At 37.5% G+C, this 12,280-nt stretch overlaps 2 protein-coding genes across 2 annotated transcripts; one reads left to right on the top strand and one right to left on the bottom strand.

Moving 5' to 3' along the window:
* The first annotated feature begins 1,439 nt into the window (after positions 1-1,439).
* On the top strand, positions 1,440-8,302 carry LOC142982342 (uncharacterized). The gene is made up of 3 exons (XM_076128803.1): positions 1,440-6,184; positions 6,309-6,621; positions 7,416-8,302. Exons 1-3 carry the CDS (start codon positions 6,042-6,044, stop codon positions 7,503-7,505), a joined length of 546 nt encoding a protein of 181 aa, XP_075984918.1. The 5' UTR covers positions 1,440-6,041; the 3' UTR covers positions 7,506-8,302.
* Positions 8,303-8,567: 265 nt separating this feature from the next.
* On the bottom strand, positions 8,568-10,590 carry LOC142982375 (uncharacterized). Its single transcript, XM_076128836.1, has 2 exons — positions 10,289-10,590; positions 8,568-10,082 (listed from the first exon to the last, which is right to left on the bottom strand). The coding sequence occupies exons 1-2, from the start codon at positions 10,496-10,498 to the stop codon at positions 8,568-8,570; spliced, it is 1,725 nt and encodes a 574-aa protein (XP_075984951.1). The 5' UTR covers positions 10,499-10,590.
* Positions 10,591-12,280: the final 1,690 nt, after the last annotated feature.

The following is a 12,280-nucleotide window of genomic DNA, read 5'->3' as shown; positions in this document are numbered from 1 at the left end:
AAATGCCTTGGCTTTTAAGGAATGTAGTCTTTTCTCTGTAATAAACTTTTGTTTCTCCGTATCATTAGTAGCATTTTTAATTCTCATTATTAATTCCGAGCATTAAGAACATGTGTCTTTCATAAGTGATCCGAAACCAGCATTATATTTCGTGATAAACTCTCTTCTAAAAAATGATTCTTTTACTTTTAATTCTGGGGTTTCATTTAGTCCATTATTATACATTTTCCATAGTTTTTTAATATTTAATTCGGATGGTAGATAAGTAAGAAGTTGTGAATCCGGTGTTCCTTCAGGGCGAACTGTTGTTACGATGGAGTCATATTCACTCCAAATGTCATTTATTTTTCTTTTTTCTTGTACGGCGTCTCCGCTTTCTATTTCCAGTTGTGAACTCGATGGGGTGGAATTTCGAATATCATAAGTCAATAGTTCTGTAACAATTTTTTTTATTTCTGCTGCATTGGCTCTATTTTTAAATACGTGCAGTTTAAATCTTGGATCAAGCACCGTAGCAATACCAATGGTCTTGCTTGCTTCAAGATTGGGGAATCGTCTCTCGACCTCTGATCGCAATGCTAAACGAAGAATCGAAAAAGGTTATATCAATAATTATAGTTATGGACCGGCGGGCACACGTATCGCTGTGATAATATGTTTCTCCTCGTACTATTACTCCGCGTCTGTCACCTTTCATTCTAGTCAAAATGAATCTTTTGCAGCTCATAATTTTAAAACGTAACGCTTGCGTTCCTTCTTGGATGGACTTCTTGGATGGCACTTTTCCAGTCGCAAACTTCAATGTCATTAAGAAGAAAAACAGTAGCCTGTTTTTTGAATATATTTACGTATTCTTCAGGTTGTAATAAATTATTTATTTTGTTTATAGTTTTTTCCGCCACTCCAAACACTCTATCTGGTGGAATAAAGGAATGACCAGTTACAGGAAAAATTAGTTCTATTTTTTTAAGTGTTGGAGGGGCATTACTACTACACCATTTGCTTATCATTCCAATAATTTAGAATTTTTATTTTGTCCTGAACATCCGTCAGCCACAAGCCGAAGAACTTCTACATTAGTAAAATCTATGTTATTTTGTAAAACATGATATAAGGCGCTTGATATTTCGTTAGATCCCTTCGCGTGTACATCTTCCGTCCACACATAAGAAAAGACATTGTTTGGTGTCAGTTCTGAGTGAGTATGTGGTCTGGTCTGGAACTTTTGGTAAAGGCTGATTTTTGTCGCAGTCGAATGATAATATCTTAATTGTAGGGTCAGTATCTTGTAAAAACAACATGAACGTTAAGTTCTGTTTTGAGTTTTGAGTTATTCATTTAACGATGGGTATGTTATTATCATTGATAGAAATAATATTCCCTTCGAAATACTTCACTGACTTTTTTGTTGTAAATCGCACTAGTATCCAGTCGTGAACTTCTGGATTCCTTCTGCCGACATTTGGTTCGTATTCGTCATTTATTAATAAATTAGCGTCATGTTTTAAAACACAATCATCGGATTCATTTTTATTTGCTGCCGACAGCGACAAATTATCAAAATCTTCTTCTTCTTCCATTTCTGCTAAATACTGATCCAGATCTTCACATCTTATATCAGATTTTTCAAAACTAATATCCATTTCAGACTCTTCATCGTAATCATCTTAACCGCGTCTACTGGGCAACCCCCCTGTACGCGATATCGCACGGGCCACCTCCTCTGAGGTGACAGAGTCGTCCAGGCCCCGGACCCGTATGTCCACGCACTTGAAGGGTCTGGACACTATGGCGTCACCCCCCAGAACCTCCCTTAATTTCTCCGCAAGGGAGTCCGCCTTCTTTTTTGCGTCTGGCCCGGGGATTTCCATTTTTCGGGCGCCGGTGGCAGCGACGCAGATCTTGGCAATCCCGCTGATGCCGTGGTCGGCCAGGACGATATTCTGTTTCGCCCTGGCGATCACCTCAGCGTAGGTGACGCCCCTCCCGGCAGCATCCTGCGACACCGTGAGGATTATCGCAGCCGTCGACGGGGGGCGCAGCGGGATTGTCGCTTTTTCCTGCTTCTTAGCATTGGGCTTAGCGACCTCGGCTGTGGTTTGCACGGTTGCAGCGGTTTTTACTCCCTTCTTCTTGCGCTTGCGCGCAACTACGTTCCACCCCTCTGTAAGGGGTGGCGGAATCGGTGGGGCCACCGAAAGGTCCCCTTCAGTTTGGCTTGGGGTGGGACTTGGAGCTTGGAGCGGAACGACACTACTGCCATTCTACGGTCGAATTCCGACCCTACCTCTTACCCTGTTCCGTCTGGTTTGGAGTGTGACGGTAGGGACTTCACCGCCTCCTTCAAGGCCGCCACTTCCTTGGTCAGAAGATCGACCCTGACACTGAGGCGGTGGTTTTCCGCCTTTAGCCTCATATTCTCCTCTGTGGCGGACCGATAACTTAACTCCGACGCCGCCCGCCGGACTTCTTTTTCCGCCTCCTTAAGGGACCGCACAAAGGTTCCCTTAAGATCTACGGAGCGGTCTGCAACGTGGCGGACAGCGTCCGTATGCCGCAAAACAAGTTGGGCGATGTCTGACGCGGGCAGCTCCTTCAGCTCCCGGTCAGACGGCCACTCCACCTGTGGAGCACTGTCTTCCCCAGCACTCATGGCCACGTCCGTATCCTCTTCGCTAGAAGGAGGATGAACGCGCCTGTTCACGCTTCTTCTTACCCCCCTTTCGTGGTGTCTCCGTAACTAGAAGCTCGGTCTCCTGTTGCGTGGCCGACACAGATCGTTTCCGACCTTTGCCTTTCCCAGAGACCGAGCCACCGCCGAGTTCTCGGGCCTCCGGGCGCACCTTTCTAAACTGACGGGTTCTGCCCGTAGACGCAGACCCGTTCCTTCCCGACTCGCTATCGCTCATCGAGGGACGCCTAAGAAACATAGGCCGTCCCTCGGATAGCTCCGCGAGCGGGTTACCATCTCCTTAACTTTACTATATTTATCTGGCGGCAGAGGTCGTGCTTTAGCGTGCACTGGCGGGCCCGTCGTCTCTATATAATGAAGTACAGAGTGACGCGGGGTTTCCTTAAATGACAATGGTTGACTTATACTTGGATATTTATATAATAATTGTGCATAATTGTGATTGACATCAATAGTTTTAATTGACTGTTCCTTACTACTAATTATTGACGCTATCGTAGCCAATTTCGTCTCTCTATCAATTAACCTACGCGCCTTAATATTTACTAAAAGGCCAAGTTTTCTTTAATATTTAATATAATATTGTATAAGGTAGGGTCGCCAAATGCTGCCGCCTTTTTGTAAAAAAAATCATGAAAAATAAAATAAAATACTATCAGTTATAAATAAAATGTCAAAACTGAGCTTTAATATTCATTTATTAATAAAAATAATCATAAATGCCATAGAGTTATGATAGTCATAAGAGTAGACAGCTCTTTCTGATGCTGGGCATTTTATTTCCACAACAAAATCTTCACCAATACCATCAGGTGATGCTCCCAGGATTCTATTGACAAGATAGAAACCTGACTTATTTCAAGTCTAGCTTGTTTTTGATAGCTTGCAGTACCCGGTTTTCTAATTTGCGTCCTCGTAGTATTGCTTGGGTTTCTGGTACTTTGTAACCACCCTATAATATGTTTTCAACCAACGCACCATCTGCATTGCAATGTGCTGTTTCATATAATTTGGATGCTGTTTGTCTTCCTTAGCGTATATTAAACCAGTACCTGCTTTCAGATTGCCCTAAAGTTTTGATGCATATTTCATGTACCTACAATTTCCTTAGTGATGATGGTTTTTAAATAAGTTCTAAAATTTGTGTAACCATGTACACTTTCATCATCAATAAATTGTAACATGATATCAAAAATATTTTTTGAATCAGATTATTGGCCTTGACAATATTTTAAAATCAATGAATTTTGAATGCTCTGTTTACACTCCTCAAAATCAGACAAAATATTATTGTCTTTAGGCATCAGTTTTGGAATCTTTGCTTTGGGAAATATGTCTTTGCTGACAATGTGTTGTGTACTTCCACCTGATAGTGATGGTTTATTCCAGTAGCTTGTTACTGATGTTGCTGATGGTTCTGAACTCTTTTTTGCTAGCCAAAATAGAAGCAGCAATGAGTGTTTACCAGTGGCGAAGGGTCAATATTTATATAAGGCAGGCCGGAGCTATAAGTCATTGTCTAGGTATAGTACAGACCTACATATGTACGTCGTAAGAATGCCGACGTAAAAATGGCGTATTACTGCATAGGTAATAACAATAAGAGAGTATTATCTACATTCAACTACAGTCACTTATTTCTCTCTCTACAGTCTAATAATACATAGGTACTTACCATGCTACCTAAGCATGCTTGTTTTGTATTTAGTTCAGTAGTAACACTACAGCACATATTTTGATAACGTATTTCGAATGATTGATGATTGCTTCACACTAGTTGTTTAATAACATATTATACTAGATTAGAATGTATTTATCAACAATAAAATACCAAAAACATTACGGAAAAAAGCAGAACACTTTTATAGAAATAAGTTTAACCTATAAATCTGATAAAATGAATATGTACTCCAATGTAATCGACCAATTAGTAGAATTATTATCTTGTAGCCAAGCCTGTAACATGTTCTCCACATCTTGGTTCGCTCGCTCCACAGATCCTTGACTCGCTGGATGTCTAGGTCTTCCGTTAATTATTTTACAACTTGGCCACATTTGAACCAATTCCTTTATAATTGACGCTGTGAATTCTCGGCCGTTATCACTCTGAAGTATCTCAGGGCATCCAATATCCAAAAAAAATTTCAATAATTCCAATTTGACCTCTGCGGCGCGCTTTGAGGTTAAAGGTCGAAGAAATGAAAACTTTGTTGTGTGGTCTTGGTAATGAAGTATCCATTTATATTCTCTGTCTGGAGTTGACTGTAGGTCTATTAAATCTACTTGCCCTCGATTGTTAAATGAGTTCGAAATTATAGGTCGGACTACAATACCTTTCTTTGGAAACGTCTTCTTATTTTGGCACGTTACACACTGTTTCACGAAACTGATAACCACCGGCGTAGGTATAAAATATTGAGATTTCAAAGTATGTAACATTTTGTCACGACCACCATGTCCTGTGTTTTTATGAATTTCTGACAAAGCATTGTAATATTCTTCAGACGGCAACATTTTTATAATAGGATCAGTAGTCGATTTTCGTTTCAAAGCTAAGTACTTTTCTCCTCCTGCCTGCATTACGTCATAATGGTTTGCATAAAAATGATGATTAGGATTTCTCTTTACGTTAAGCCGAGGCGCCGCTTCATACTCTTCTATGTAATTTATTACTTCGCTTATCCTCTGCCGCGTCCACTCTGGTTTTTTGCATCTCGCATTGTAAAATAGACGAAGTTTCTGTTCAAAACGTCGCCTTGCATCAATTTCTTCATCTTTATCCATAGCTGGCACAAGTAATTAGCAATGATAAAACGAATATATAACAAATATTAAGGAAACGTAGCGACAATTAAATTAACATGCACGAAAACTAGACGTGAACGCCGAACAACTGTTATCGGCCGACTGACTGCGGAGTGGGGAGCGCGTAAACACAACGAACCCCGGCTTTATCTATCTTACTGCGACAGATACATACAAAACAATTACTGTTTAATACACTGATACATTCACAGTTATGCACAAACACATTTACTAAGGAATAATGTTGTAATAAACACAAATATTCTAATTTGTTATAGAGCGCGCGAAAGATGTAAACAGTAAACAAACATGACCTAATGTCAAACTAGAGACGAACGTTCCACTAATACTTATGCAGGATTCTTAGCTTATATTTCGCCATCTCGCTCGTGCACGCGGCTCGCGCCGCGACAGAAACATGCGTAATGGAGGCTCCACATTATTGCCGTGAATTCACGCGCGTATTCTCGCCGTGAATTCACGGACCGACTCCATGCCCTCCACATTCACGGAATGCTCACAATAGTTCGAAGCCCTCCGCGAAATGGACGTAGAAGCTGCTGCTGCGATAACTTTATTTGCTGTGTCCCTATACCACTATATAGATGTCAAAAACAAGAAAGTTATTAAAAGAAAACGTTCGAAAAAAAGATGGTGGATGACAGAAATACATCGTAACCGATCAAGGTACGTGTGTTGGTGTAGTACATTTTGTATAGGCTTTATAAAACAGTTAATTAACTTGAAAACGCAGTTGTAATCATATACCTAGCTAAGGTATATAATGATAATTATATAAAATTCATTTCAGACTTACTATGGAGAAGCAGTTATCAGAATTACATTCTGAGCCCAGTGGAGAATTTAAGAAATTGACTCGTATGTCAACAATAGACTTTGAATACTTGCTTCAAAAAGTTTCTCCAATTATTTCCAAAAAAGATACCCAATTTAGACCAGCAATACCAGCAAGAATTCGTTTAGCCATGACACTACGGTTACTGGCTTCAGGAGACAGCTATGAGAGTCTGCACTTCTTATTTAAAATTTCACCACAGCTTATATCAGAAATCGTAATTGAAGTATGTAAAGCCCTGGTTCATATACTAAAGAATGAAATCAAGGTAAGTGAAACTCATTAAATAGGTTTATTTGTTTTATTAATGTAGGTCAATAACAAAATGTTTAATACACGTATGTATATGTATTAATAAAGTTCTTAAACACTAATAATAAAAATCAGGCATTCTCATATGCATCGGCAATCAAATTACACCCATATTGTGATTGGGAAAAGGATTCAGTTTGTGCAAGGGGAGGAAGAGGAGGCGAAACAATTCGATTAGACAAAATTTTAATTCTTGTGTTTGTATTGGAATGCTCAGGTATATGTATTACGGGAGGATATTGCGTGATGTTAGTTGTGTTGTTAACTATTGCTTCAGATTGAGTCATTTTGGAATCGTGGTTAGAATCATAATATGTTCTATATAACGATATAGGTTCAGAATAGGAAGTAAAAGAAGACCCGGGCCTGCTCGTATTATGTTGATGAGATTGCGAGATATTGGGAGATAGTGAAGGAGACGAAACAAATATCGGTGATGTAAGACGACTCTGATTTCTACTAATTCGCCGTTGTATAAACATGCCATCAATTTGATGCATAAAAATTAATCGTTCGTCTTCTGGCAATTGTCTTAGCTTATTTGCTAAAATTTTCCCATAACCTTTCCCTTTCTTTAATGAAGCTTCCAGCTTCTTGTTGTTCGGGTGGATTCTTACGGCGCCGTTTCGTTATTGTAGGATTTTCATCTCTCAGTGGCACTGGGTCGACATTTTCCTGATTGTTTTCTTGGGAATCTAGAATGTTGCTCTCCTAAAAAATAATATGTGTTAACGAAACATTTGTTTTCAGATTCCGGACAGTGTAGCAGAATGGTTAGAAATTGAAAATGGATTCAAGAATAAAGAACAATGGCAAGTCTCCATACAAAGTTTTACCTGACATCGTTTTGGAGCGTCTGTGAATGAAAAAATGTTAAAACTATAGAGTTTCTTTAACTTAAACAGAATCATTAAGATTTTTGGTTTGAGAGGGCCACAAGAAAAAAATATGATCAATTTTATATTTTGAGGTTATATCATGAAAAAACTTATGTAAATTGCTGTCCTACATTATTTATGTCTAAAAAACAGAATCAGATTACGTGAGAGTAAAGACAATGCATTATTTTACAATTTTGTATAAAAATCTGATGTATATGCAGCAAACAAATGGTAAGTAATGTTAAAAATAGATAGGTACTATACCTACTTTAAAATTCTAATTATTCAATCATACAAAGGTACCATTGTATTTTTTGTGACTCACTCAGTATATATTATGATCTACCTACTTACTAATTCTATGATCATTTTTAAATCATTATCCCCGTTTGATAACTAAAGGGATACTAGAAGTGTTTAGAATGATATAAATGTCGCAGAATTTAATAGGAATTTACTGTACGTGAAACCAGTTTATATTATTTTCAGTTAAATATATTCAGATGACTTTAAATATCAACTGCACATTTTAATGTTATATAACTTAGAATTAGGTAAAATGAAACAATTTTGATATATTTAAGAATCATTTAATGATCTCTTACGACTATATCGTCCAGAAACCCTGCTGGTGCTGATAGATTAGTTTGATGCCTGGCCCATCCTAGATACCACACGAGGGTCATAATGTGTGCGCAACAGCCCACAGTCCGCCGACCAACTAAACAATTGCAGCAATATTCTACAATGGCTGATCTGCCAGTATTATTACAGTCTATTAAAATATACACAAAGTATTGTTTTCTGGACACGTGTCGTGATTTTATTTTTCCTCTTATTAAAGTGGTTTCTTCACTGGCTCGTAAGTTGTATTCAGAGGAATTAAACCTTTCACTACACACTTCTATCCTATATCCACCATGGAAACGTATATGCTCACCATAATAGGAGCGAGCTTGTCGTATTTGATACGTTCCCAAGGCGAATAATATTAGATCTCTATATTCTAGAGCTGGAAATTCTAAAACATTTTCTCGGTCAGCTGTGAGACTTTGAAATTGGCTGATCGTCGATTCATGTTGTTCTCTTCTATCATATTTGCCAAATTATTTTCAAAATTAATTCTTTCACGAATAATATTTAATATTTCATTGGCATAATCATTATTTCTTAGGCGAGCACCAAACTTATTTAATAAAGCCGCTGCTATTTGGAAGTTCTCCATCATGTGTGGTAGAGATCTATGGAAATACTCCTGTCTTAAGATTTTATAATCTCTTTTTAAGTGTCCATTTACAACCTCTACCACCCATCTGCACAGAGTGATGCAGCGGCTTCGATTAGCTTGAGTAGTGGTTAATTGATGCTCGCCTTCTAAAAGAGAATCTGGCATATATGTGCGATAACCACAATCTTCCAATAAACGAATACTGTCTCTGAAGCCTCTATCTAATATAAAGGCATCATTCTCTCTGAAATACAACCTAAGAGGAGATGTGTCATTATTAAACAGTCCTGTCATTATTTCAGCATCCGAGGTTGTTGCTTTGTATGGGCCAAAACAATCAATAATATAACCATCAGTAGCAACAATTAAAAATGGTTTCAACAAATTCCTAAACTTATGTAATGAATAGCTATCTTTTTGAAACATGTAATTGGAACTCTTGTTGATATAAATATATGTTCCATCACATATAACAATCATATTGTTTTCATGTCCATATAATCCATTAGGAATCATTAAATTATGTGTTATTAGTTGTTCCCGGGATAAGTGTCCTATACCCAAGTTTCTAGGCACAAAATCTTGGACAAGCACCTCTCTAACTCGGTCCATCAGTGTTTCCAAACTACGACGTGGCTTCTGCACTAGAGTTGCAATCCTTTCGTCTGAGTCTCCAGTCCTTATTTTTATTAATAGGGATACAAGCCCTAATTTGCCTCCTTTAATTTCAGATATTCTTGGAATTTCTTCCAATAAAGAATTATATTTTTCTTTTGAAAATCCAACCCAATATTCAAAGATTCTTTCATCCATTTCATCAATATTTTTAAAATCAAGGGTTGGATTATATGCATTGACAAATGAAAATACATGTTGTATTTGTTCAGCATTAAATGTAGTTATGCTATTTTCTGCTTCATACAGACTATCCCAAGAATTTACAGATAAATGGTCACCACACACACGAGCTAATTTCGGCAAATAATATTTGTGACTTCTTAAAATTATTGCACGCAACTCATCGGATATGCTGTGCAATGTGCCAGTATTAGTGCAATCTGTAAACACACAATGGTTACCAGTGTTAGCTGCCCTTCTATAATCAGGTAATGTAATATTTTCTATTATATTTGGCCTGGCAGTTTCATCAACATGGAGATTCTGAGGAGGTTCATGGTCATGTATCACATTTTCTTCAATTTGGGGCATTTCATCAGGTATTCTCAGTTCATCAATGCGGTTGATACGCAGAGTTTCTCTCTTGGTGCGCAACCAACAGGGATGACATACTTTATCTGAAGGTGTTACCTGTTAAAGAAATACATGATATTCAGAAATGTGTAGAATTCAATTATAATAGATTTTGTTGACTTCTATTATAAAAATGAGAGTAATTTTATCAGATTTACACCTCCATCCATTTCATGTGGAAGTATTTTTTGGGGTAAAATAATTGATCTAGTACTAACAAAAATTAATCTAGAAATAAAATACAAAATAAAGGGTGAAAGTACCTGTCGTGGCTCTATTTTAGTTTTGATAATATTTATCATACTCTGTTGCAGCTCTGTTGGGTTATCTCTTAGAATTTTATCGCTTTGCCTTCGTGCAATTGAACATCCACACAAAAGACAAACATTGACATGGCCTCGTTGACTTGGTCCAGCTTGATCATCATTAGTAGTATTTAGCTCCAAATTCTGATTTACTGCCACAATTGACATTTCCCAACACGCTTCACAAACATAATCAGTATCACAAATCTGAAAGTAAAGGAAAACAATAAAATCAGAAAATCTAAAACAATTATTTATATTTATACTCAGAAATAATTAGCATGTTAAGTGCACTAAATATAGTTAGTTATAGTTCTATGTTGTTTAAATTATGGGTCTCTGGTAAAACTATTTATACAGATATATCATGAGTTCAACTGATATGACTAAGAAGCAAGTGAGAGCTGAGATGACATGTGACAGAGATGCGTGGAGAAGAAAACATATTACGCTGACCCCAAGTAGTTGGGATAAGGGCAGGAGAATGATGATGATATCATGAGTTCAACAATGATGAAAACAATATTAACAGAATTCATTTTGTGACATAATATATTGTCACACCTACATATATTCCCTGAATGTAGGCTAAGGTGTATATTACACACACATTTCCCCTTATATGCTATTAGTCCCATGTAATAGGTGGTGTGGCTATTGATATTCAACAAGCATATTAACCAGACTCCAAGCAATGGAGAATGTTACTAGGTATGCCAAATCGCTTGAAATTTTGACTCAGTAAAGCCTGTACATGTACATGAAAACTAGTTTTTGTTTTAGTCAAAAATACCAAGTAGTTTTGATTTTACAAGCATTCAAAGTTTCAAAAAATATCGAGTCCCGCTAACAGCGTGACGTCATAGTACACCATGCCGCGCGGGCCGCGTCCCGCTTAATATCAAGTCTACAGCCGTACATATAATAGCTTATGCAGTATTTTGTTGTGTTTTCGTCTGCTTATTACATTTAAAGTGTAATAATAGTAAATATTATTAAAAATGACTATGTGAGCCAGACTTAGCGTGATGTACCTACAATGACGTCACACCGACTCGCGCTGTTACAACTTGTTTTACTTATAAATCGGAAACTAATTGACGTATCAAAGTAATTCTTTCACTAGTATTTTTTATTTTTAACAAAGAATATGGAGAGCTAATAACCCAAATTTGTTAACATTCTCCATTGTTGAGAATTTTTGGCTAAATTAGAAAACAACTTTCCCAACCCGGGGAGTTAGGATTGAACTGTCCAAAATAAATTCTTGGACAATGTACAGTTAAAAACATTTAATATCAGTCCACTACTGTGCTACTGCTGGGCGAGGCCCTCCCCTCTAGATGAGAAAGATATGGCTATAGTCCACTACACTAACTTAACAGGTTGGAATACTTAAAATTAGTTAGAAAACTACTATAAAAGTACTACAAGGTATGCAATGTTTTGAACAAATAATTAATATCCACTACATTTATGGGAAATAGGTAGGTATAGCTGGTGTATATATAAATGTTTAGAAACTTACGTTTCGAGGATAAATCCAGTTGCAGAGTAAGGTACAAATCCTGGTGTTTTGATCCAGAACGCGATATCGCCGAAGAGTATTTACGCAAATGTTGCAATTCACACATAAGATGCGTGTAAGCCTATTACGTCTTTCCATCTTCACACAACAATATCAATTTCAAAATAGTGAGGCACAATCAAAGTCCGGTTAGCAAAAAGTTATTGGTCGTTTACAGCGTAGAACGTCGATAGTCCATGAGAAAGCACAAGTGGTCGTGAGGGGCAGAGAATTGAGTCCGGGGGCAATGCAAGTCAAAACTGAAGATAAACCAAGAAAGCAATCGTAACACCAGTAGCAAGCGAAGCTAACTAACAAGTTCACAACAAAGTAAACAACTAGTGATGCTGATAATCAATCATCAATTAATCGATTATTGAAAT

Source organism: Anticarsia gemmatalis, chromosome 21, assembly GCF_050436995.1.
Source record: "Anticarsia gemmatalis isolate Benzon Research Colony breed Stoneville strain chromosome 21, ilAntGemm2 primary, whole genome shotgun sequence".
NCBI lineage: Eukaryota > Metazoa > Arthropoda > Insecta > Lepidoptera > Erebidae > Anticarsia > Anticarsia gemmatalis.
Note: the sequence above shows the minus strand (reverse complement) of the source record. Positions and strands in the feature narration are given on the sequence as shown.